At 42.4% G+C, this 27,068-nt stretch overlaps 2 protein-coding genes, 1 long non-coding RNA gene and 1 pseudogene across 7 annotated transcripts in view; 2 read left to right on the top strand and 2 right to left on the bottom strand.

The window, feature by feature from the left end:
* The first annotated feature begins 2,420 nt into the window (after window positions 1–2,420).
* On the top strand, window positions 2,421–2,524 carry LOC147829770 (U2 spliceosomal RNA; annotated as a pseudogene).
* A 12,321-nt stretch (window positions 2,525–14,845) lies between these two features.
* Window positions 14,846–19,451, bottom strand: Chchd5 (coiled-coil-helix-coiled-coil-helix domain containing 5). Of its 2 annotated transcripts, none has more exons than XM_087204233.1 (4): window positions 19,246–19,451; window positions 18,079–18,219; window positions 17,818–17,983; window positions 14,846–15,044 (listed from the first exon to the last, which is right to left on the bottom strand). In XM_087204233.1, coding segments are annotated over exons 1-4 (333 nt in total). In that variant the 5' UTR covers window positions 19,248–19,451; the 3' UTR covers window positions 14,846–15,020. The 2 variants fall into 2 exon arrangements, with proteins under 2 accessions (XP_087060359.1, XP_087060358.1); XM_087204232.1 differs by having other exon boundaries at window positions 19,083–19,420.
* Window positions 19,452–19,606: 155 nt separating this feature from the next.
* LOC106009379 (uncharacterized) lies at window positions 19,607–26,031 on the top strand. Of its 3 annotated transcripts, none has more exons than XR_001183447.3 (3): window positions 19,607–20,040; window positions 21,030–21,209; window positions 25,741–26,031. It is a non-coding gene; the product is annotated as an uncharacterized LOC106009379 (long non-coding RNA). The 3 variants fall into 3 exon arrangements; XR_002394807.2 differs by having other exon boundaries at window positions 19,607–20,126; XR_015448506.1 differs by having other exon boundaries at window positions 19,607–21,209.
* Window positions 25,081–27,068, bottom strand: part of Polr1b (RNA polymerase I subunit B) — a 23,553-nt gene continuing 21,565 nt past the window's right edge. For both annotated transcript variants that reach the window (XM_004844526.3, XM_021258165.2), the window contains one exon: window positions 25,081–26,480. In XM_004844526.3, the coding sequence (XP_004844583.1) occupies window positions 25,598–26,480 (883 nt within the window). In that variant the 3' untranslated portion in view covers window positions 25,081–25,597. The remainder of the gene's footprint in view (window positions 26,481–27,068) is intronic.

The raw sequence follows: 27,068 nt of genomic DNA, 5'->3' as shown, positions 1-27,068 counted from the left end.
TTTAGGGAACACCCTTACTTAGCCCTAGTCTCCTTTGGAAGGTGTTTTGGGGGTGCTGTATGTTTACTTCATGTGCAGTTTCAGTGAAAATTAATGATGAAGCTGAAAATTTATGAATAAAATGATGCAAAATGAAGAATATGCCTTCCATCAACCATCTCCACGTCAAGTCCCTTCTCTCTTTTAATTCTAGAATTGTAGAATTGTTCTATATGTTCTGGATTTTTAAAATCTCTTCTACATAGTGCATATGCTATCTCCCAGTCAGTCCTATGCTTTTTAAACTTGTTGCTTGTTTTCATGCTATGCAAAAGTTTTGCATTTTGATGCTAAAAAGTTTATACTTTTTCCTGTATTATAGATGTACTTGCTTTAATGAAATAAACACCTCTATGTTTTATTCCAACACATTTACTGTTCTCTATATAAGTGTTTAATCTATCTGGGGCATTCTTATTTTTAAAAACATTTATTCTTACCACTCTTCTTTTGCCATTGAGTTTAAAAGCCTCTGTTCTCAGAGATTAAATTTGCATGTACAAATGCGTGTCACCCTCCCTTCCAGCCCTGGGTGTCCATTCTATTACATTAATTTGTTTTCTGGTCCTGTAATGGTACCACTTTATTCTCAACTGTGCTCCATAAAATGTTTTGATATCGAATTGCAGATGCTCCTTTATTGTTCTTTTTTTTTTTTTGGTACCTACCGGGGATCAAACTCAGGTCCTTGTGCTTGCGAGGCAGGCAGCAGAACCACTGAGCTAAATCCCCAGCAAAAGCTTTAGATTTTTTTTTTTTTTTGGTACCAGGGATCGAACTCTGGTCCTTGCACTTGTGCAGCAGGTGGTGAAACCACTGAGCTAAATCCCTGGCCCTATTATTCCATTTTTATCAAAAATGTTTTGACTATTCTTGAACTCTTTTTTAAAAATCTAAATGAAATCAAGAATAGGTATTACATTCCTTATTATCCATGGAAAACTGGTCCCTGTGCCCCCATGGATACTGAAACTTGCAGATACTCAAGTCCCTTATATAAAATGTGGTAATATTTGCAGAGAACATATACACATACTTCTGTATGCTTTAAATCATCCCTGGATTACTTATAATCCCTAATAAAATGTCAGTGCTATGTACACAGCTTCCCAAGGCTTAAATGTTTTCCCAGTTTATGTCCACATAGTAGCTATGCCTGGAGCACAATTCCCTACACATCACTACATTTAAAAATAATAATTTGCTGCTAGGCCTAGTGGCACACACCTGTTATCCCAGCACTCAGGAAGCTGAGGCAGGAAGGATCAGTTTGAGGCCAGCTTGGGATACACAGTGAGTTCAAGGCCAGCTTGCACTACCTAAGTTCCTGTCCTTGCAGGCAATAAATGTCCTCAGTTCCTTGAATATCCTTCCAGAAACACTTTATTCATATACCATCAACTGCATAAATATGCAGGTACACTCCCACATGTATATATGGGTATTTTTATCCCTCCTTATTATATAAATGTTCACATACCATATATGTTGTTCTATCTTTTCCTTTTCTCATCTAAAAATTTAACTTGGCAATCATTCATATTATACATCAATAATTCCTTTTGGAGGTGCTAGGGAACAAACATAGGGTCTTGAATAGACAAGGCTACAAAGCTACATCCCTGGCTCTTTTGTTCCTTTTATGGCTACTTAATATTTCCTTATATGCATATATAGAATGAGTTATATCTAAAATTAAATATTTAGTATATACATAGGACTATATAAAAAATATCCTTAAACTCTTGACAGGTCCTGCTAAGGGCACCAGTGACCTCCATGTGACTGTAATTTCCAGTTTTCATCTCTGAAGTTCTTGACAGGTTGACCTCTGATCAAGACTCTCTTAATGAACAAACTAGCTAGGCTTCTCTGAGCCCTCTTTTTGGCTAGAATCCAGCCTTGGTCTGTATGTGGATCCTGGCCCTTTGCTCTCTGGTGCTGTTTCCCTGCCACTAAGTACCTTTCCTCCACCATGCCCTTCTGCCATGATGTTTCTGCCTGGACTGAAACCTGAGCTAAATTAAGCCTCTCCTCCTTTATGCTGTGGGTGTTGGGTATTTTGTATCAGCAAAAGAAAGCTGACCAATACAGTAAGAATCTCAACCCTTGATATCTAATCAAGTTCCTCATCTCCCATTTTTGACATTTACACACCTGACCTGTCATATTAGGTAAGTTTTAGCAAGAATCTTCCTACCCTTGATAGCACCTTTTAGTAATTTCTCATCCTGACCCCTTTACTCGGCTCATTGGCTATGAATCCCCACTTATCCATATATTGAGTTGAGCCCAATTGCTCCTCCTTATATAGTAGAATATTCCAATTTCAAGAGTCTTGAATGAGTATCAGAATAATTTTTTTCTTTAACACTCCTTCTATGGCTTCTCAGTCTTTTGGCTAAGATCAAGTGTAGTATCTGTTCTTATCAATTTAACACTCTTTCTCATTACCTGAAACTCTTCTTGTCTCCCCCCATCCTGCCCCCCAGTACTGGGGATTGAACCTAAGGCCTTCGCATTGAACTACATCCTCAGCCCTTTTTTAAAAATTTTGGAACAGGTTCTCCCTAAGTCAGCTAAGTTGCCCAGGCTGAGCTAGAACTTGTGATTCTCCCACCTCAGCCTCCCAGGGTGCCAGGATTATAGGCATGCCATACAGCCATCATGCCCAGGTTCCCTTGTCTTTCTTGATGCACACTCTGCATGTTTCCTCCCTCTTACCTGGCTATTCCTCCACCATCTCCCACCCAGGGACTACATGGTGGAATTATTTCTTCCTTAAGCTAGCCCTCTTCTTATCCTCTATTCTGGGCAGTGATCTCATTTATAGAGAATATTTCAAAAAAATCACTGGCCCACAAGTGGGCCAGCCAAGTCCTCTCTCTCTGCCATAGGATCCCACTTGCTTGTGTGACTCTCTACTTAGATTTATCAAAGGAAGAACACAACCCAAGTTCCAAATTGAATCCATCTTCCTCCCCAGCTTAGTATGTCCTTTGGCCACCATACTGTATCTCACCACCAAATCTTTGAAGAGGACAGCTCTTGCTCTCAATAGCCCAGGCAGCTCAGTTAATTTCTACTCAGTATTCAGACCCAAGCTCACCCAAGAGTTCCTTTGAGACCCCTTCCCTCCCTGCCTTCCTCAGAGGGTCAGTTTCCAATTCTACATGGTCCTAGCACCACCATAAATTCCTCCCACGTGGCCCCACTTGAACAAGGAAATGTCAGATCCCAAATGAGAGACACTCTGCAAAATGACTCTCCTGGATTCTTCAAAAATGTCAGTGTCATGAAAGACAGGAAAGGTTCAGGGAACAGCACTCAACTATAAGAGATTAAGGAGACATTGTCCTTGCCTTAGCCAGCTCTAACAGCCATTACTAGGATTACTGGAGATATTTGAATATGATCTACATATTATCCAGTGATAATGTGCTAGTGCTAAATGTCTTGAGTTTGATAATCAAGCTGAGTTAATATAAATGAATGTTCTTAGGAGATACATGTTGAAGCATTTAGGGGTAAAGTCTCATAATAAAGCAGCTTAATCTCAAGTTTGGAAAAGAAAAGTATATGTGTATAGCTGTACAGTTAGATATATTTATAAAGAGAACAGCAAGACAAACACAGAAGGCCTGATATCTATATTTATTCATATATATGTGTATATATACACATATATAAACATTCTTATCTATTTACCCACTAGAAAGAACAAATATAGGAAAAGTTTAACACTTTATGAATCAAGCTGAAGGTGTATTTTACTATTACAACCTTTCTGTAGACTTCGAAATTTTCAAAATAAAAAGTTGGGAAGAAATGAATAAAGATATAGCATATAAAAACATGTAGAGAAGCACTTTCTAATAACTGTCACTCAGGCCATGTTATCACCCTTTTTTTTTAAATCTGGAGGGTTAACCCTTTTGTTTTTTAATCTACAGTCTGGAAAGATTGTCTTTTATAAATAAAATTAGACCTGAGGCACAATTTAATGATTTAAAGCATAATTCAATTGCTAAACAACTAAATGGCTTCTGATCAGTTCAATGCAGTAAAAACTGGATAGAATAGAGTTTAGGTGTTTTTTCAATGAAATATTAAAACTGTAATTGCCAAGCTCTTCTCACACAATCTTTCAAAGAAAATTTTAAGGAAAAGGGTTTTGTATTGTTATTATTGTTGCTTTTTTTTCCTAGAAGGTATCAATCCCTCTATATTTTATTTTATTTTAATTAATTTATTTATTTTTGGTACCAGGGATCAAACTTGGGTCCTTCCGCTTGCAAGGCAGGCGTCGGAACCACTGAGCTAAATCCCCAGCCCACCCTCCATATTTTAAACCTGAGCTGTGTATACAAGTACAGTACCCTTTTGCTCATTTCACAGCTGAAATGAGGAGGACTCAGCCTTGTCTGGTGAAGGATGATTCCTCACCCTCTCTGCCATGCCTACTCTGATTCTATATTGTACAGATGCAGCCATTGGCTTACCTCTGTGGTTTACTGCACCATTATTTATGCTTTGAAGGAATTACCTCTCACCTCTTAAGTCTTGCAGCCCCTCAACTCCACTCTGCAGCAAGATAAGAAAAGGGGCAGATAGGATTAAAAAAAAAAAAACCTGCCATGCATGGTGGTACATCCCTGTAATCCCAGCACTCAGGAGGCGGAGGCAGGAAGATTGCTGCAAGTTCTAGGCTAACCTGGGCTACCTAGTACATTTAAGGCTAACCTGGATTACATGGTGAGATCCTGTCTCAAAAGACAAAACAAAGCAAAAACAAATACGAAGGACTGGGGATTCAGCTCAGTGGTTCTGCCACCTGCCTTGCAAGTGCAAGGTCCCGAGTTCGATCTCTGGTACCAAAATAAATAAATAAAAATAAATAAATGGAACACAATATATTAAAAAAATATATGAATTTTTACCACTAAATAAAAATTTTACAACATTTTCTGCTTTTACCGATCAGACTTCTGTCTTCTACTCAATTGTGAGCACACACATTTTGTGGATCTTGATGTTTACATTTTCCTTAAGAATTTGGGGCCTTGATGAAAGTATTTTTTTTTATTAATATCTTCCAAGCCCAAATTCTCACTGGAGGATGTTGTCTCCTATCTTAACAATTTATGAATTCGAATCATCCACAGGGAGTTGCATGGATGTCCTTCCTGGCAGGGAGAGGCCTTCCCTGCCCTTGCTCTCCTAGGCCATTATGATCTACTTGGGGCTTTATTGGGCATCAAAGTCACCTCAGTTTGGAGAGATGCCAGAAGTGGAATCATCAGCCAGGTATATCCATTCAACCCATCAACATTCCATCAGAATCCTCAAATCTTGGTTCACACAGGGTATTTCATAGCCTGCGTTCAGGGAGACAAATGCCATACTAAATGGAGTCACCTTGAAACAAGGCCTGGGCTAGTTCTGCAAAGCAGCAGATTCCCCAAAAAGCAACTCTGCCTAGAGCTTTTTTCTTTTTCTACTGGGGATCAAACTCAGGACCTTGTGCTTGTGAGGCAGGTCCGGTGTCACTGAGCTAAATCCCCCGGCCTCTGCCTAGTTCTTTGCTTTTTTTTTTTTTTTTTAAACTGGGGATTGAACTCAGGATCTTGTGCTTGTGAGGCAGGCATGGTGCCACTGTGCTAAATCTCCAGCTCTGCCTACTGCTTTTAAACATGCTTAAGTCATCGTCTTGGTGCTGCCCATAACCCTGAAGAGAGAATGCTGTTCACCACAGCTTAATCAAATAGTGACTTGGTTTCAAGTTCATTTGGGAAAGATGCCCTCTCGTCCTCCATTTTAACCTTACATTTGTACCCAGTCCATTGCATAGATTTCATTTCAATATCTACTAGACTTGACCATGGAAAAAATAGATGAACTGCTTAGATCTCATGGGAGAGAAAGGCAGCTCTCAGCTGGCCCATCATTTGCTGCCAAGGCCATAATACAGACAGAGGCCCTTGCACCCACATATCCAATATTCAAAAGTAATGAGTCAAACAAGCTGCTAAATGAAACAGGTGCTATCTTTCTGACATGATAAATATAACTTTGCATGAACAAAAATTTTAAAATGTATAAAGCTATGGGTTTTGTATGATAAAAGTTGGCAAACTATCAAAGATGACTACTTTTTGTGTGTGTGTGTGTGTGAGAGGGTCTTGCTATGTAGTCCAGGCTGGCCTTGAACTCATGGCAATCCTCCTGCCCTTGGCTCCTGGGTGCTGGGATTACAGGCATGCACTACCATGCCCGGCCTACATTTAATATTTACTGCTCATATTTTTGTGATCTGTGAGGGTTGGATGAATAGTAGGACAAAAACAAATGGAACTCATAAAGATTAGATATATATTATTTCTTTTTTCCTTCAATTCAGCAAAATCACTAATGTTTAAAATCAAAATTTGTAAAGAAGCAAGAAAGTGGGGGGTTGACAATATTAGGAATTGGGAAATATGTAAGAATCTGTGGCAGTCATGATACACCTTTCTGAGGGCAATGTAACATGGTGCTGCTGCATTGGAAACAAGTCCTGCAATTCCACAAAAAGTTAAACATAGAGGGAGAAAGGTTGATCAGTAGGTGTAAGTTATGGTTATAGGGGCAAGAAAGTCTGGTGTGCTATTCACAGTAGGATGATAATAACTGGTAACAATAATGCACTAGGTAGTCTGAAAAGCTAGAAAAAAGGACTTTAAAACATTAAAAATTAATATACAATTAAGAATTCTTTCCAAGGAAATATATTTGCATTCTATTTTGCATTTTATTGGACATCTATTTAAATGGCAATATAGGATCCATCTCATTGTTTCAAATTTTATAGACAAACCATCATTTGGCCAGTATTTCAGGTTATTATTGTAAACAAAGCTGAGGGGTGTGTCCCTTGCATTCTCATTTGGGCACACATAGGTCTCCATGGCACAAATTCCTACAAATGGAACACGTTGCTTCCACACTGCCTTTCAGAAAGGCTGCTCCAGGAAACATATCACCACCATTGCTCCACATATTCTACCACACTGAGTATTCTTCTCAAACATTGGGGTGTCTAGTGTGGCAGGAATGATGCCCAGTGCTCTTGCTTTCCCACAGAGCACACAGGTGAGCTGTTTCCCAGCAACCCTTACTGTGAGATAGGGATGAATTCTGAGGGTAGCCATAGTGATGTGCTTCTAGAAGGACTTCTAGAAGGACTTCTAGAACTGGCCCCCATGATCCTTGAATTCTATCTTTTCCTTCATTTGCTTGATGTGTGCAGGCCAAGTGGAGGACTCTGGGTGCTACAGCATTACTGGGATGCGCCAAGAAATGGAGTGAGCACCTGTGGAGGATTTGGCTGTCTTCTGAAGTTGGCCAATACTTGCACTTCCTATGATTCTTTCTCCTCTGACAATGAGTACAGCCTTGATCATCCCAGCTAGCACCACTCAGGGCAGGAAAGAGGGAAAGAAGTGGTTGACTAGTAGGTCCTAGAACCCTCAGCCTACCTAATGTCACCATTCTGGGGTCCTCTTACCCCACCACATCAGCTGCAGCTCACTTTCCATGTTAGAACCTGAAAAGAACATCACACCCACCTCTTTCACTCATGACAAATATTTACTGAGCACCTACTGTGTGTGAGGTACAATTCTAAATGCTTTGGATATACTAGAGAACAAATAAGACAAAGATTCCTGCCCTTGTGAATCTCCCAGCCTAGCGGTGAGAGAGATGATAAAGCTAATAGCCCAGTGCCTTAGATAGCATGTGAAGATAATGAGGGGGGAAAAGAGTCAGGTCTGGATTGCCGGAAGTGCAGGGCTGGGGATAGCTGCTATGGTAAGCAGGGTGGTAAGAAGATTAACATCTGTACAAAGACTTGGAGGTGATAGAGTTAACCCTATGTTTATGGGGGAGGGGTCTTCCATCAAACAAAGGCCCTGAGGCCAGACCAAGGTCAGTGTTCAAAGAGCAGGAAAGAGGGCAGATGCCTGAGAGCCTGGAAGGAAATGAGGTCAGAGAAATGCAGAGGTCAGGGTGCCCAACTGCATCAGGCTTTGAAGGCATCATAAGGACTCCAGCTTTTGCTCTGAAATTTGTGCACTTTTAGACAGAGAAGTGTTACACTTTCTGACTTGTCACAAAAGAGACCTCTGGCCATCAGACTGAGGACAACTAGGGAGGTCAGGAAAGAGATTGCTGCAGAAACTCAGGTGACAGAGATGGTGGCTCCTATTTGGTACCAGGGTGGTAGTAGGAGTAGCTGGATTGTGGGTGTATTTAGAAGATGGAGCCACGGGATTTCCTAATGTGTTGGACAATGGGCCCAAAGTCTTCGGTCTGAGCAGCTGGAAAGATGAAACTGCCTGACTTAGAGAAGCTGAGGGCGGAGCTGTTTTGGAGAAACATCAAGACCTCAGTTCTGTACATGGCAAGACTGAGAAACCTTAAGACATCAGAGTAGAGCTGTTGGGTGGGCGGTTCATATGAAGTGTGGGTAAGTCTGAGTGGAGAGCAAATGTCAGAAACTGACTACTTTTCATAGTCCGTGTTGCTGCTTTTCTCTGAGCCATACTTTGTGCCTCACAATAATGAATCATCCACTGTTGCATCCTTCTGAGTGATGTAACGTAAGAGTGCAACTTAAGTACATTGTAGTTGTGTGTCAACTGTGTGGATTAGCTGTTGTGCTTTGTGTCCAGACAGTGCTGCTTTAATTTTTAACATTATGAATATCATGACCATTTTTTTAAGAGTTCTGGTGGTGGAAAAGAGAATGCTAACAATACCAGTGCCAGCATGAGCAGACATCACTGCAAACAAAGACTAAATAGTCCTGCTGTTTTAGTGACAAGTGGAAGGACTCATAAGTGGATAAGGGAAGTAATCAAAACAGTTTATACTGCACAAAATACAGAAAAGAATGTGGGACTGTGCATGGTGAAAAGAGGGTATTGGAAAGCACATACAGAGACTGAATCTCCTGACTTTAAGATCAGATGGCTAAGTACTTCTAAGTCAATCATCAGTGTTTTTTTGCTGGCTTTTGTTTGTTTTGGCATTTTTCTTTCTTTTGTATGTGTGGTTGTTTTTTTGTTTGCTTGTTTGATTTGTTTTGTTTTGGTCTCCCACAAGATCACTAAGGCTCCATCAAAAATAATAGCTGCAACCAGAGGGTGTAGCACGTATCTGTAATCCCAGGACTGTAGGAGGCAGAGTCAGGAGGATAATAAGTTTAGGCCCAGCCTGGGCAACTTAGTGAGATCCTATCTCAAAATAAAATTTTTTTTAAGAAAAGGGGGGAATGGTGGCCAGGGATTTAGCTCAGTGGTTTCGCTGCCTGCTGCACAAGCACAAGGACCCAAGTCCGATCCCCGGTACCAAAAAAAAAAAAGAAAAGGGGGGAAGCCAAGGATGTAGCTCAGTGTGAAGACCCTAGGTTCAATCCCTCGTACCCCCTCCAAAAAAAGCAAAAGAAATAAAGAAAAAAAAGCAGCTGCTGAATTAGTTTGGGGACACCATACAAATACACTTGTATTACCATATTGTCCCCAAGCAGACATTGTTATATTCCTCTATGAAACTGAGTAAAACTACATTTTCTGGTTCAGATTTTGCAACTCAGTGTCCAGGGCATGAACAAAATGGAGACATTCTAACAAGAGATGTATTAGCCCCTTATAGTGTAAACCTCAGTTTGTCAGGTCTTACCAAGGATCAAGCTTCAAAAATTGAACAACAGTAGCAATTATATAGGATCACCCTAGCTCTTAGACACTTAGATTTGGAAAATCAAGTTTCAAATCATTTTCTGCAGAGAAGACTGTAATGAAACTTCAAAGAACATAAAACAAAAGATTGCTGGTGTGCAGGTGGAAACCAGCCTTTGTTCTGGGTATGGTCATGTGTGCCTGAAATCCCAGCTGCTCCAGGGGGCTGAGGCAGGATTGCAGGTTCAAGGCCAACCTGGACAACTTAGTGAGACCCTATCTCATGATAAAAAACAAAGGGCTAGGGAATGTAGCTCTGCACTGGAGTGCTTGCCTAGCAGGAGTGAGCCCCTGGGCTCAATGCACAATACAGAAAAAACAAATTCTAGCCTTTGCTTATTTATCTGCATATTTGGCAGGAAAACGTAGATATTGTCAAATCTCACTGTCTATAAGCTTCTTACCAAAGAAAATGAAAAGATCTTATTTGCCAACTGTCCTGGGTACTTTCAAACAAAACATTGCTAAAAGGAATGTGATTTATTTACCTGTGAGACTGAGGCTTTCAATGTTTATTTTGATGATTTTTTTCCATTTTCTCAAAACGTGCAGAGGCATTTAATGAGGTTTATCACATGAAATTCACTTTGTTCAAAATCCTCCAGGACCTTATTTCCAAGCAAGTTAATGTTGTAAAATAAGGTCAACCAAAAATGAGGAATTCTACTGGAGCAGTAGTTCTCTGCTTGGCTGCATATTTAATCAACTTAAAATTTTTAACTTTTTAAAAATACCAGTGTATGGGTCCTATTCAAAAGGACTTTGACTTAATTGGTCCAGATATGGCCTGGGTATTAAGACTTTTCAGGTTTTAAAATTTTTTATTTGATTATCTACTTTTGCAGTACTGAAGATCGAGCCCAGGTGTACTCTACCACTGAATACATCTCCAGCTCTTTTTTTTTTTTTTTTGGTACCAGGGATCAAACTCGGGACCTTGCACTTGCAAGGCAGGTGGCGGAACCACTGAGCTAAATCTCTGGCCCTCTAGCCCTTTTTTATTTTGACACAGGGTTCTGCTAAGTTATTAATTTGCCTAGGTTGGGCTCAAGCTTGTGATTGTCCTGCCTCAGCTGCTTAAGTAGCTGGGACTACAGGTGTGTGCCACCATACCCAGTGGAACAAGATTTTTTGAAAACAACACACTTTGTGGTAGAAGCTAACTATTTTAAGATAATTTCCTTAAATAATCTGGCTTCTATTTTCATACTTCTGTCTGAAATTGTTCAATGGCACTAGTAACTAGGTGATCACCAGCACAGTGCTGGCTAAAATGTCATTATTGTAGTGACTGTGTCTTTCAACAGTCAGTAGGTTCAACAGCAAGCACAAAATCCTCCATTACAGCTTGCAGGCTACCTACGGTGGAATGGAGACCCTCAGCAATGTTCACAGCTTCCTGGCTATCATTTCTTGCCTGCTCACACCCTTATCCCAGTGACTGACAAATTCTTCCTAGTCTTCCTCAGAATCTTGAGTGCCTTTAGTTCACGCAGCCACTTCAGCCTCTGGCCACATCCCCAACACTGCCACCTGCCACTCCCACTGCTCCCAGTAACCCCGTCCGTCCTTCATGCCTGCCACTTCTAGCTGGCCTCCCTGGCTGAATGCAGCCACTTCGTGAAGTTAGTCAGGAATTTTTAAAGATTCCTTGTTCTCTTAACATCTCTGCCAACAATGGCTGTGGTGGAATGGAGTAATAGGTAGCAGCTGTGTCAAGCAGAAAAGGTAGGATGATGGTGGCTGCCACTGAGGCAGCTATGACAGGCTGAGGCAATGGCAGCTGTGGCAGTGGATGGTGGCCATGAAGGTGGCTCCCAATGAAATGAAGACAGTGGGTGACAGGAAGTAAGGCAGCTGCCCTTGCCAGGCAACTTTCTCTCCACCAGAGCCCAGATTGCCTGTACGTGTATGGCAAACAGGAAGTGGCAAGGAATAAAAACCCAGTCCTCAAGTAGCCCTCAACCAAATGATGGATGGTGATGAGTGTGTAAGTACTCTCACCCCAGGAGTGGAGATCCTACGATCTCCACTGTTTCCCAGAGTTCCCTAGAGAACTAAACTGTTGCCCACAGTGGTAATTTGCTTGAGGACGGACCCTTTATATGTTGCTTTCTCTTCCGTCTCACTTCCCATTGTTCTACCTGTGATTTTTTGGATCAGCTCCCAATTCCTTGTCTCAGATTCCCAAGCTGAGACACTGCGTCATGAGCTAAGGGTTATGATTCAAGCACATATGGCACATTAACAGGAACTGAGCATATGCCAAGCTATAAAGCCTCAACAAACTTCAAAAGCTTCAAAAGACTGAAATTGTGTGAAATATGTTCCCAAACCAATTGCATTTAGGCAAGATAACTAGAAAAATGTCCCATATGTTTAGAAATTAAGAAATATAACTCTAAACTTCTAAATAATCTGAGATCAATGAAGAAGTCAAAATAGAAAGCCATGCTTTGAGAAAACTTTAGTGCATATATTAGAAAAAAGCTGAAAATGAGTGAGCTAAATATTTAACAATAATAGAAAAAATTTTAAAAAAAAGGAATGAGGCAATTAATTGAATTCAAATGCTCAAAGTAGCATCAACAAAGCCAAAAGTTAATTCTGTGAAAAGAATAATAAAATTCATAAACACCTGACCAGGTTGATGAAGAAAAAAAAAAAAAGGAAGAAGGTACAAATAACCAATGTTGGAAATAGCAAAGGGGCTATTACTACAGATTCTATAGACCTTATGATAATGACATTATGAACAAATTTGTAGCAATTTGAAAATGTAATGTGAGAAATTCCTAGAAAAATACAACTTACCAAAACAGAAGAAGAAATAGAAACTGTGAAGTGCTTGTGTTAAATATGGGCACAAATTCTTTGCAGCCAAATGCCACCAAGGGGGGTCTCCACCCCCTCAATGTGGGCGGCCTCACGACTGATTTGACCAATAGAATGTTGTAAAAATGGTATCTTTGAAATTTCCACTTTCACTCTCTTAAACCCCAGAGACCTACAAGGAGGCTAGTCTAGCTTATTGAAAAGTCACACACACGTGTGCCACACCAACACACATCTAGGAGATATTCAAAATTTTAAATGTAGTCTAGATTTCCATTTTGTCCACTTTCATTATAGTTCTTTTATGCTGCACAGAGTAGAATCCCACCCAAGCTTGCTCAAGCAAAATAGGCCAGGCTGAAAACTGTCACAGAAATCTGCAGGCTAAAGCTGCCACTGAGAGCAGAAAGCCACCAGGGCAAAGGCAGCACTTTCCAGACCATAGGAACTGATTACAATCCTCTACTACCTGGCTTTCCTTCTGTTCAGCAGGTGGCATCTGGTAGCTCTTGCAATCCTGATTATACAGGACGTCCACCCTGGCTCCTAAACCAACAAACAACTTCCTTTGTCTTCAAGATTAATCCCCAGGAGAGACTCTGATGGGCCATTTCCTCTGTCCAAGCCAGAGCGGCCTTAGTTTCAAATGGCAGGTTACTCCAATTTTCAGAGTTCTGAAGAGTTGCCCCCAGGGAGAAACAACTTCTTTGAACAGTAAATCTGGATGCAGACAAGGGCACCATTAAACTTAAACTCTGCAGACCAAAGGATCTCTGAAATAAAAGGGTCTATTGAGCCATTACAGATGCCAGCCAGAAAGAGGCAGGTCTAGGTCCTGGGTAGAACATGGTCCCACAATGACCAGCAAGCAGCAGAGCTAGGCAGCAGTTGGAAATCATCAGCTGGGCTGTAGTAAGAGCACTTTTTATAAACTCTGGGGAAGAAAAGCAGTGTCACTCACACTGCCATATAGTTAGCAGGAGTGGGATAGCACAGATGGATAGGGCTTTGAGATAGCAGGGCAGTCCATAAAGAGAAGAAACGGAATTACTCCTGAATTGGTTGGTACAAATAGTCCAGAAATTCTGGAAAGTGGCTCTGGTGTCTGCTGTGATGCAAACTGATTTCAGGTTTTAAAACATTCAAAAATGTAACACTATCTTTTGTTCTTATTGGCTTGTAGCTCGTTACTGATTAAGCTCTCCTGTTTGTCCCCACTGCTGTCCTCTGGCCCTTTGTAGTTAAAGTCAGGCCATCTCAGGACTTTTCACTTGTCAGCATGCTGGTCCAGGGCTGGGGGGGTCTCTCTGCCCTTTATGACCTGCCCCTACTAGGGAGTCTGTGACCCTGAAGAGAAACACTAGGACACAGTCACCTGCCCAGACTCCCATCAGTGTCTCTCCTTTATGCTAAGGTGGCTCACTTGGTCCTGTTACTCACTGCTTCTACTCTCTTCTGATGGCAGGAGCACAACTGGTCCACACAGGGCAGGCCAGAGTGCCACAGGGTCAATGCCCATGACAACAGTCCCCAATGACAGACAGGGAGTTGGAGGACAAACATCACAATTGCCTTGCCCCTGACAGGGTAACTGAGGTCAGCTGTATGCAGCCCCTCAGAGGACTCCGGTGGAATAGGGTCCATGTCCCACAGTGGTAACCAGCTTGAAAATGCCCCCTTTATTGGCTGCCTTCCTGTGTTTCCCTTCTCCACTCTCTACTAGTGTTTCTGGACTCAGACTGCAAATATACTTTCTATACTCAAATTCTCAGGCTTGGCTTCCAGGGGAAGGCAAATCAGGACAGAAGAGAAGTCCAGTGGAATGGACTTGTAAGATACAGCCTACCATGCAGTTGTTTTCAATAAAGCTATTATTTAATCTCCATTGCCCAAAGCTTGTTATCTTTTGCTAAACTATTCGGAATTCATCAGGGAAGGAAGTGTGTTGTACACTGCTCCCTCCCCAAGCTTCATACACACTCAATAAAGATTTGGTGAATGCTAGAATGGAAGGAAAAAGGCCATTTCCCCGATGCACATGCAGTAGCAGATAGGGAATGGCTGTTTGGCAGTGCTAACAAGGAAGTAGTTCAGTTAACCCAGGTGAACAGACTGCACATCCCCTCCCTGGCCCTTCTTAGGGTCACCTGAAGCTGAGGGACAGAAGACCAGGGTTTCTGCTCAGGGGCTAATGGCAGGAACTAAAGCCCAGTGTACAGTCTTTATTTACTGGGAACCCTGAAGTTCAGGGAAGACAGGTCCACGGCACAGGCCTTCAGAACTCAAAAAATGGTCACTCTGCAGGGGTTGGGGTATCAAGAGGCCAGTCACTCATGTCCAGTCTTCCTGAAGTTAAAGGAGTCCTCAGGAGGTAGGAAGTGGCTGAGCCTGTGGAGAAAACACATCAACATCTTCTGGCAGCTGTTCTGTGCCTGGCCCTGGGCCACTGCAGGGGCAATTCTGCGGACACACCAGAGGCTGCACTGGAGGGAGAGGGTAGCAGGCAATGACCTTGCCATCTGCCATGAAAACAAGCTGGCCGTGGTACACTATCATGGGGAAAGCACATTTTACTAAGGCCCTGCATGTGCTCAGCATTGTTTCAGGTATTAGAGACCCAGCAGACAAAAATCTCAGACTCAGAGGGTCTTCCACTCAAGCAGGGAGTGAACAAAAATATGTCAATGGCAAGAAATTCTCTGTAGTGTTTATTAAAGTAGAGAGCAGGGGTGTACGTTGAGGAACATGTAGCCTTTTAAACTGTCAGCTACACAGACAAGAGATGCTCCAAAAGTCCTTTAAGTCCTGGTGCAGGAGATGAGCTTGTCTGTGTGCCTGCTGTTGTACAGACTACAGAACAAAGGAGGCTGGAATTTTACTGTCCCAATGAGGGAGGAAAAGTTGGAACTAGGATGCCCTTACCAGGAAGGAGGAGGTCAATGAGAGGAACTCTGAGTGCACTGGAGAGCTGTGAGGCTTTAAAAGTGAGACATGTAGGGCTGGGGATTTAGCTCAGTGGTTTTGCCGCCTGCTGCGCAAGCACAAGGACCTGAATTCGATCCCCGGTACCAAAAAAAAAAAAAAAAAAAAAAACCCAAAGAAACAAAAAGTAAAAAAAAAAAAAAAAAAGTGAGACGTGGCCTAATTTCCATTTTTAAATTTGTTTGGCTGCCAAGGAAGAGAAAATATGGGGGTAGGAGTGGCCATAGGGAGACCACAGAGAAGCTGGCTGCTTGTCCAGAAAAGGAAGGAACAATCGGCCTTAAAATGGGAGGGAGGGGCCTTTACTGTTCAGATGCCCAAAACACTAAGAAGAAATGTTCCTGCTGTGTATGGTGGCACATGCCTGTAATCCCAGTTACTGGGGGCGCTAAGGCAGGAAGACTGCAAGTTCCAGGCCAGCTTGGACAATTTAGAGACCCAGTCTCAAAATAAAATTGAAAAACAAAGTCTGGAGATGTAGGTAAGTGGTAGAATGAGGCCCTGGGTTTAATCCCCAGTACAGTAAAAAAAATAAAGGAAAGAGAAAAAGAAAGGAGGCACAGCATGGTGGCACAGCCCTGTAATCCTCATACTCAGGAAGTATTACCACAAGTTCAAGGCCAGCCTGGGCTATATAGTGAGTTCAAGGCCAGCTTGAACTACATAGCAGACCCTGTCTGGAAAAAAAAAGAAAGGAAAGCCAGGTGAGGTGGTACATACTTGTTATCCCAGCACTTGGGAGACTGAGGCAGGAGGATCACCATGAGTTTGAGGCCAGTCTGGGCTATATAGTGAATTCAAGGGCAGCCTGAATTACATAGCAAGACCTTGTCTTGGGAAAAAAAAAAAAAATGGAAAAGAAAGGAAGAAAAAGAAAAGAAGAAAGGAAGAAATATTCCTAACAGATGACCAGGAAACTAGTGTGGATAGTATGTGGTTATTATTGAATGTTTTCTGAGGAGAATTAAAAATCTGGCTGGTTTCTGCTCTTGGAGTCTGAACTTTTCATTTATCTCCATCTTAAAAGAAGCAGTGAAGATTGGACCTGATTAGAAAGGCAGCTGCCCAATCTTTAGCAAACAGCTCCTCTAAAGCAGGAAATACTAGCACAGCAGTAGGATGTGAGTCATGACTGGAGCTCATTGACCTTGGGAGCCTGGGAGCAAGGATGGGGCACAAGGAGAGTTTTCTGAGGGAAGTACCATGTAAGATGAAATAAGAATCAGCCAGGAGATGGACAGGAAGGGCAGCCTATGCAGAGGGAAAGAGCTGGACAGAAGCAGGAGAGACGTGCACATTCACTGGGGCAGGAACATGGAGCTTAAGGGGGAAAGCAAGAAGAGGTGGGGCCAGAGGTCACTAGGACCCCAGGTTGTGCTGGAGTTGAGAGCTTGCCTGGTGGAAGTGAGAGCCTCAGAAAGGTTTCTAAATAGAGGCAGAACATGGTCAGACTTTTTTTCAGATTACTCTGGGACTGTCACAAGGAAAGGCCTGAAAAGGATAAGATGGAGCATGGAGACCCAGGAGGCTAGTCTGGGGCTACAAGAGAAGATAGGATTGCAGGGACAGAGAGAGGGCCACAGGGGAGGGTGTTCAGAGGGGCTGGTGAAAGACATCTTTTCCCTTTGTTGTTCATAGTCCAATGGGAGAGGCGGTAAACAACTGAAGGAGTTTTTCTTTTACTACCTCAGATATACTGTATCCATTAAAAAGGATAATTTTTTTCCCCAACTCCATCCTATTCCCTCTGTCATTACAGCTGAAAAGCAGAGAATGCATAAGGAGGGAGGTAGATGAGGTCAGCTTTGGAAAGAAAATAAGGAACTCAGCAATGACCTGGGATTTTATTCTTAATGTGAATGGGAAGCCACTGGAGAGTAAGCAAATCTGTAATGTGAATAGATTTCAGGCCACTGCATGGAGGAAGAAGAGATTCAGGGAAACTAGGGAGAAGGCTGGGGTAGGTATCCTGGCAGACGAAGGGTGGGGTAAGTGGCTGGACTAAAGTAGGGGATGTAGGAGGGTGGCAACAGGTGACCATGTTCTAGATTCTGGATGCATGGTGAAGGCACATGGGGAAGGTGGAGCTGAAGACTTGAAAGTCTTTACTTTGAGCAACTAGAAAGATGAAGGAGGTTGTAAGGGGGAAAGAGATAGTGCTCAAATGAGCCTCCTTTACCTCTATAGGTGTGGGTGAATGTGGCAGCTGCACCTGCTCAGCACATTGAAGGAAGCGGCGCACATGTTCAGTACAGTTTCCAACAGCTGCCTCATTCTGCCGAAGACACTCCTCAAAGGCCTCAAAAGGCTCAGCACAAGCCTGGCGGATCTGGCGGATGATTGGGCTGTGGGGAGTGGGCATTTCAGACCCAGGAACACCTACTCCACTGTCCACTTCCCACCTCACTCCCCACCCAATCTCATACTTGCCCACACTCACTGGGCGGATGTGCACTGGGCAATGCTCATCTTAAGGTAGTGACAGTCCCGCTGCCATGACTCAGGTTTTGCTGCCACACACTGACCATACTGATCCAGCTCCCTGCCACAGTAGCGAGCAGTGATCTCCAGGGCCGCCTGCCTGTGGGCAAAGAAGGCTGAAGATAATTTCAGAGAACAGGCAAGAAAAGGAGGTCTCATGTAGGTCTGAAGTATGATTAAGATCGGGGTGGGGGGGCAGGTCTAGGAATTCTAAGGATTCTGGGATGGGGATAGGGAAAGGCAGAGGTGAGGCCTGAGCCCTGGGGGCTGTGGAATAGGGTGGGAGCTTCTGGGGAGACAGTGGAGGTCCTATAACAAGATCTGAGTATTTTAAGGCAGGCCTTAATTATGGTGGAGTTCATAGAATCCCCCAAATAGGATTAGGGATCATGGACAAAAGATTTGGGGCCTTAGAAGACCTAGAGCTCTAGGGAGAGAGGCTGGGAGATTTAAATGGGTTTGGGGCTCGTCCAAATGAGGTTTGGAGGTCTAAGAGGTAGGGTCTTGGGCTCTGGTGAAGAGTCTCTTGATCATAAAGTTTTAGAGATGGGGACTGAAGGTGGGTCTTGGAGATGAGACCTGAGGCCTTGTGGTTTGAGGGTCCTGGGGTGGGACTAAAGGTCCTAGTGGCATGATCTGGAAGCCCTGGGTAAGGCTGGGCCTCTGTGCTAGATATGGAGAGTCATATTGGGGGGGGACGGACAAGGTCGGGAATTCAGAGCAAGGTCAGAAGGGTCTAGGAAGAAGTCTGTGGGCACTACAGGTGAGACGTCTGGGTCTCTGGTAGGTGTGGAAAGCTCAAGAGGTAAGATCTGATGATCCAAGGGGAGAAATGTGAAGATCTAAGGACAAACTGGAGTTTCAGAGGTCCTTAATCAAGTCTAGAGTTACAGGGTGGCAAAGTCAGGGGTCCCGCTGAGGCCCTCGGGGTGGAGCTTGGGTGATAGCCAAAAGGGAGAGGACCTAATGCTCGAAGGGCAGGGCCTGAGCATGCGCAGATGGGGTGTGTCGATCCTGAGGGTCAGTCTCCATGGAACCCAGTCGTCTTGGGGTCCTGAGCTAAGTGCAGATCACGGGGAAGAGGAGACAGCAGCAGCAAGTTCGGGCTAGGCGTTCTGCTACTCACATGTCGGTGCCGCGGTGGATCTGACAAGGAGGAAAGACCCGCCTTTTCCGCTATCAGGTTGTCAAGGCGGGGCCCAGCCAGCCTTCACTGATTCGCTCTTCCGGTCGCAGAGCGACAAGCAGCCCAGGGTGTTTAGACTCAACCCATCAAGGCGATGCCCTGCATAGCTACTTCCGGCTACTTCCCGCCCACTACGCAGCGACAGACATTCCTACTTCCGGTTTGCTATGGCGGCGCCCAAGGTTCCCCGGAAGTAGTCAGAAGGACTGGGGCGTCTGGATCCTAAAGTGACTGCGGGTTCTTTGGGACTGAGCCACTGGCAAACGCGCCCTAGCTATCCTGAGTGGAATTAGTGGTGAGCGGCGGTTGCTACTTCTGTGGCCCCACAACATGCTGTCTCTCGAGGCTGTGTTGTGGCTTGGTTGCTGCCAGGGTTCTGGACGCAGGGACGGCACCCTGACCCCCTAACGTTGCGCTGCCACCATCAGCCATATACAGGTGTTCACAATCCTCCCGAAACACTGGTTCGTGTGCGTGAGCCGATCTGGCGGAGAGGCGCCCCAAGAGCTGGCCCAGCCCGACTTGGGCCACCCATCCGCTAGGCCTAAGTCACCCCTTCCCATTCCCCCTGCTCTTTAGCATAGACCCTAAAGCCAGGAGGAATGTGTGGTGGTTTTTGGTTTTTTGTTTTTTTGGTACCGGGGATCGATCTCTGGACCTTGTGCTTTCAAGGCAGCCTGCGGAACCACTGAGCCAAATCCCTGGACCAGGAATGTGTGTTTTAATCCTGTTTCGGTGAGACCATGGGCGAGTTACTTCCTCTTTTTGTAATTCCTCCTTGTATGTCAACGTTTTCACCTAATTTGCCTTCAAAGTATCAGGTTAGCCCTCACATTCTTTCTCCATTCTTTTCTCCCTTAGAGAACTATTTGTCTTGCCATCTGGTATGCAGAGGTCTTCCAAGACTCCAGTCAAAATGAGCAGAAAATGCAGTCAATCATAGTGTTTAAAAATGAACAAGAGCTATTTGTAATTGACAAGCCACTTATAATATGTGTGCTCATCTATAAAATGAGAATGATAACAGTGACTTCTTCCACATAGGACATAGTGTAAGGGAACAGTTTTGCACAGAGCCCAGACCCGCGGCCGTTCTGAATAAGTGAGAGCTGTTACAGGAGTCTGTAATCATGAGCTGCCCTGCTTGGCAGTTGACATCTGATGACTGCTCTGCTGGCCACCTGTAACTGGTTCAGATGACAGGGCACTGCTTCAGAGACATGGGTATTGAAGTAAAGATTTTCACTCAGAGACCCCTCCATTCTTCCTGTCTGAAAAACAAATATATATTTTGGTGGGAGGAGAGGAAAGGCTGTGCAAAGAGGAGATTCTAGCTTCAAGTGTTAATTGAATCTTTAGATTTTTCTTTCCTGGGAGAATAAAATCTTAACCCATTCTTGCCCTTTCTATGCACCTTATCCCAAAGTCTAGGAAGTGTGTTTCCTCTAGGGAAGGGATTTGCACATCTGGGCTTGGTGTAAACAGCTATGAAGAAGACCCCAACAGGGGACACCTGCCTTGAGGAGCATGACACCCATGCCACCAAACTTCTAGCAGCCTTTGGCTTGTGGCTCAAGGGTAGGGTGATTCCTCTAGGGATCAAATGTAAGAGAGACCTAAAATCCATGGGTTCTGGAGTGAAGCAGATCTGAGTTTGAACTTGAGATCTTGAATACAATGCTTCTGCACTCTGGGTTTCAGATTTCCACTAACATCTGTTTCAGGTGTCCTTGAAAGAAGAAACTGAGACAATAATGGTGCTGATCTCTAGGTCCTCCAGAGCTGTGGGCTACAGGTGAAAGTGAGACTTTCAGAAACTGGGCATTGCTGTCACTTCTGTTTTTCCTTTAAGAAGTTGTATTTGATGTTTGATGCTGCACTTCTTGGGAAGGAAAAAGTGAAAGGTAATTTCAGAACAGATTGCACGAATCAGTATTTGGTAGTATCTGTTCTTTGTCTAATCAGATATAAATAGAGACTGCATTTTATTTCCAGTTTTCAAAAGTCATGATATATTCTAACAGTAATGAAAATTTTGTCTGTGATTCTGCTTCCAGCATGGGTGTCACTTCTTTGACTGTCAGTCTCCATCTCAGCCACCTTCTTTCTCTTCCCATCCTGTCAGTTCTGACCTTTGAATGTTATCACTCTTATTGCAGAATTGAAATTTATGTGAGAAAAGGATAATTGAGACTTTTGGCTTCCCCCTCAGCCTGTTTTTCAGGATTTCTGTACAGATGGTCTGTGTTGGAGAAAAAAGGTGGTGGTGGTGGTACAGGGATATGTGAAGCCAACCTAAAACAGGGCTCTGAGCAAATTTTCTTTGTCTTCAAAATGAGTGAACTCATGGCCAGCAGAGACCTGAGAGGTTATTTTGTTCTCAGTCAGAACACAGGTAACCCAAATGCTCTCTAGACATGTACCACAGTAAATTTAAATTCCAGCAAATATTGTCATTTTTAATAAGCTTATCACACAAAATAATTCTCAATACTGTAATTAGTGCATATGCTTTGATTATGTTTGTGAGGACCACATTTCTTAAAGCACTCCAGTATTCATTCAATTGGATCTTTCTTCTCTTTGAATATTATTTTTAAAAAATTGAAGGACCAGCTTGCTTCTTTTGCTGGCCATAATGGAATAAAGGAACTACCTGTATCCTCCCAACGTATCAATTGAAATCTGGACCAAACATGAGGCAACAGTTTAGATGTTGGAAAACAAGCATTGTGGCATAGTGACCCCTAAGGGAAAGGAGACAAGTGAGGTGACACTAATGGCCCAGATTGTGCCTGTAGTTTCCAGGACACGACACAGGAAGATGGAACTAAGACACATCCCAGTGGCCTCCCTGACCTGAGAACGTGGAGAATTTGTGGCAGATAGAGTTCATAAGGTAGGGCACCAGAGCAGCAAGCGGCACAGATCTGCAGAGGTTCTCCAAGCCTTCAGATCACAGCATGACTGTGAACCTACTCCTGGAAGTCAAGGACAGAGCCACCAGGAAGGCCTACTGAGGCCATCACTGGAGTTGCCAGTTGTCCATGTTCCCACCAGTCATAGCAGACAACCTCACTGGGCAAAATATTCAGCTATTGCCTCTGCAGGGGGCCAAAATTAGTCCTAATGCCTGCTGTGGTCTAAGGGAGTTTAGGAACACTTACGTGTCACTTCCTTCAATCCATTCATGTTGAAGGAAGGCAATACCAGATGGAAATCTGGTATATAAAGATCTCGAGGTAGGGCAACTACAGGGTTAAACATAAAATAGCTGTTATTTTATAAATCTCTTTGAAAGGTAATTAAGTGCTTAAAGCAAAAGTAGTAATATATTGTGAGATTCATCATAGATGTAGAATGAGGACAAAGGCACAAAGGCCAAAAGATATTATTAAAAAGTTCTTGTACTATAGGTATGTGAAGTGATGTATGAAAGTGTGCTTAAGTCTAAAGCTATATATACTAGAAAATTTAAAGAAACTAAAAGTGAAAATGTCAAGGTAGTATGATTAATAAGCAAACAAAGGAGGTAAAATAAAATAAATTAGCCCTGTGCAAGTATGGTTTTTGATAAAGAATGAAAAATTAATTCAGTAGAGAAAGGATAGTCTTCAAATAATGGTCCTGGAGCTACTGGATTTGTGTAGGCAAAAAAAAAAAACAAAACTTACCTAACAATACACCTTATATAAAAATAATCTGTAAATGGATCACTGATTTAAAGCATCAGACTATAAAACCTCTTTAGAAGATAACATGAGAAAGTCTTTGGGTCTGAAGAGTTCTTAGGACACTAAAAAAAAAAAAAAAACATAAACTAGACCTCATCAAAATCTTTTGCTCTCCAAAAGGTCTGTGAAAGGATGAAAAGATGAAGATGGTATCTGCAAAACACTTATGTGACACCTTATATTCTAGAATACATAGTGAAGTTTCAAGATTCATCAGTAAGAAGTAAAACAATTAGAAATAAAGCAAAAGATACAGACATTTATAGATGGTAAATAAGAACATGAAGAGATGTTTAACCTTTTTAGCCATAAGAGAAATGCATATAAAACCACAATGAAATCAGGTGCAGTGGTACACACCTGTAGTTCCAGCTACTTGGGAGGCTGGGGCAGGATTATAAGTTCTATGACACCATGGGCAACTTAGTGAGACATGGTCTCAAAATTAAAAACAAGGATGTCACTCAGTGGCAGAGCACATGTGTAGCATGTATTGGGGCCCTGGGTTCAATCCCCAGGGCCATCAATTAATCCTAAGATATCACTACACACCCATCAAGAACTAAAATTAAAAAACAGTACCACTAGAAGGGTGAGGAGTGCATGAATTGAAGTAATTTGAGGAAATGGCTGCTGGAAATTGTGGATGAGTTGGAGGACAATGGTAAGGGAGAGATGCACTTTAAAATGATTCCCAACTTGTGATCTTTGATTCTGAACCTAAATAGGGTTTGAGTGGGGTACTGGGTGAAATGTGAATAAGGTTTATAGATTAAATACTCGGGTTGGTAGTGTCAACTTCTGAATGTTGATAATTGCATTGTGGTTCCATATGATACTACAGATGGGGAATTGAAGGTATATTGAAATTCTTTATAATCTTTTTGCAACTTTTTTGTAAATGTGAAGTTGTTTCAACATGAAAAGTTAAAAATAGAACTAGCACTGTGGTAGAGTGCTTGCCTAACATGTACAAGACCCTGGGTTCAGTCCTCAGCACCATGAAATGGGAGGCTGACTTGAACAACAGACCTCAGCTCTGGGATCATGGACAGAGAATGAAGGGGAGTGAGAAAGTCTACAGTTCAGATTCTGTTAGTGGGATGTATCACCAATAGGTAAGATCTTTCTCAGTCTTGTCCTAACTCCCCTGTAATTAGTGATAGACCATCTAAAGCCAGACTCAATAATTATCTTAGGAAAGCTCTCACAATCAAGGCATCTTATACTTACACAAGTATATACAAAATTATCTACTGCCAACACTGTTTCTAATAACAGAAAAATGGAACGGCCCAAATACCCATCAACAAGGGAACAGTACAGCCATACAGGAAAATGTAATAAACCTGCCACAAAATGATATGAAGGCAGCTTAATAAAAGAGCCAAGTATAGAACAGACTATAAAATACCTATTGGATTTCAGAGGGTTAGTATCAAAAAATACAAATTATTGGGCTGGGGATTTAGCTCAGTGGTTTCGCCGCCTGCTGCACAAGCGCAAGGACCTGACTTCAATCCCCGGTACAAAAAAAAAAAAGTTTAAAAAATACAAATTATCTCAAAATTTTAATATTATTCACATTAAAATACCATATTTCTGAGATGGAAAAAACTTAATATTCATTGACAGATGAATAAAAAACAAATGTGGTATATACATTCAATGGAATATCATTCAGTCCTAAAGGAGGAAACCCTGGCCTATTTCTCCCAAATATGGCAACACAGTTGGATCCTGCTAACATGGATAAAAAAACTGCATGATCTTACTATATGAGCTGTCTAAAATAGTCAAACTCATTGAAATAGTAGAATGGTGGCTCTCACAGAGACCACGGAGAGGGGAAATGAAGAGCTGTTGTTGAATAGGTATAAAACTGCAGTTATCCAAGACAAGTAAATTGTAGAGCTCTGTGCAACAGTTTCTGTAGTTAAACACTACTGTATTGCACATTTGAAAATTTGGCCAGAGGATAGATCTCGAGTTTAGTTCTTACCAAAAACAAACAAAAAAACACACCAAAAAAGATACAAACTTTTGGAGATAATGGATATGTTTATTACCTTTACCATGGTAATGGCATTCCAAGTTATACATATGTTCAAACTTATTAGATTGTATATATTAACATACTTTTTTGTATAACAATTGTAATTCCATATGTTGTTTAAAATATTTTTTCCTGCTTTGATTTTGCAGGGAAGGGGTAATCTAGAGCTAGAAAGATTTTTTCTTATATGATCTACTTCTCAAGATATATGAGTGCCAGGGATTTAGCTCAGTGGCACCATGCCCAAAAAGGTCCTGAGTTCGATCGCTGGTACCAAAAAAAAAAAAGATACACATAGAATTTTTGAAAAATATACCAAAACCCCACTTTGGTAGTTATTATACCAAACAGACTCAGAAACTTGAATTCCTGATTGCCTCGTCTTAAAGTACTAACACTCTTGAAAAAAAAACAAGAGTGACCTAATCATACTATCTTCATTGAACTAGTTATATTTCATTTTAATCTGATGAATCTTCCTACCCAAAAGGCAGGCATCAAGTTAAATGACATCCAGTTTCACTCTGATGTTCATTGCTGCCAGTTCAGCCACAAAATACCGGAAAACATAAGGCACAGAGACAGTATCAATAGTGTCACTGCGATTACAAACAGTGCAGTTGTATTTTCTGTTTCTCATGGCAGACCAAGAAGGGGGTGGCTTCTCCAGCAGTGGAGAGAGTAAACTGCCACACTTCACACACACATGTGCCACCGAGCGATCAGAGCAGTTGAAGAGGCGGTCATGAAGCAGAAAAGATGTACCATGAGCCAAAAGAGCGTCCCGTTCCATCTCCCCAAAACGGATTCCTCCTTGGACGTTTCTTCCTCCAATAGGTTGGTTGGTAACTTTGTCCCTGGCTCCAGTTGTTCTAACTTGAAATTTGTCTGATACCATGTGACGTAAGCGTTGGTAATAAACCACACCTATGAATATGTCTGCTTCTAGTTCCACCCCACTGATGCCACTATACAACCTCTCAGTGCCATAGAAATTGTAGCCAGCAGCCTTTAACATCTCACCAAAGTATTCCAAGGCTGAGTTCTCCTCAGAGAAGATGAAGGGTGTAGCATCATGGCAGAGACCATGCAAAGCTGCAGACTTGCCAGCCATGCTCTCAATTAACATACCAATGGTCATACGAGATGGAAAACCGTGGGGATTGAACAGAATGTCTGGCACCATCCCACTCTCAGTAAAAGGCATGTCCTCAGCTGGCCACAATCTGCTCAAAATGCCCTTCTGCCCATGTCGACTGGCAAATTTATCTCCGATAGTTGGGTTCCGAGGGACTCTCATTGTGATGCAAATACACTTGAATTTTCCACTCCCTGAGTCATTACTACACACTTTGATGTTATCCACAATACAATTTTCTTTACTCCTAAGAAAAAATAAAACATAAAAAGATAAGCTATTTGTTTAAACTTAGAGACTTAGGGCCAGGGGTTTAGCTGTGGTTCCTCCGCCTGCCTCACAAGTGCAAGGACCCAAGTTCGATCCCCGGTACCAAAAAAACAAATAAACTTAAGAGACTTGTTTTGTTAATATAATTAGTGATTCATAAAGGGTATTTGTAATGTTTATTCTTATGCTATTTACTGATACAAACACAACTGGTATTTCTAAAAGTATGCATAGGGTTATGTGTTCATCAGGCAGAATACTAGCAACAAAGACAAGTGAAAACCTATCATAAAGGCCTACTGAAATCTATTGTTATAAAAGAAGCTAAAATGAATATTTTTAATAAAAGGCATAATGAACTCAACATTTTGGCTAGGAAACATCCCTGACACCACATATGAAAGTTCAAATAGTAGTTTTAAAATAAATCACAGATAAAAGGCAGTGCAACAGGTACAAAGTCTGTCCCATTGAGCCATGCCGGTGAAGTTCTCACTGAGATTATACCTGCTGTGGTCTGCATGTATAGTTCATGCTGAAATCTAATCCCCACTGTGGTGATGAT

Source organism: Heterocephalus glaber, unplaced genomic scaffold (assembly GCF_053883595.1).
Source record: "Heterocephalus glaber isolate CG9 unplaced genomic scaffold, H.glaber_assembly_v1.0 deba00000470, whole genome shotgun sequence".
In the NCBI taxonomy this organism is placed as follows: Eukaryota; Metazoa; Chordata; class Mammalia; order Rodentia; family Bathyergidae; genus Heterocephalus; species Heterocephalus glaber.
This window is presented reverse-complemented; position numbering and strand designations above follow the sequence as displayed.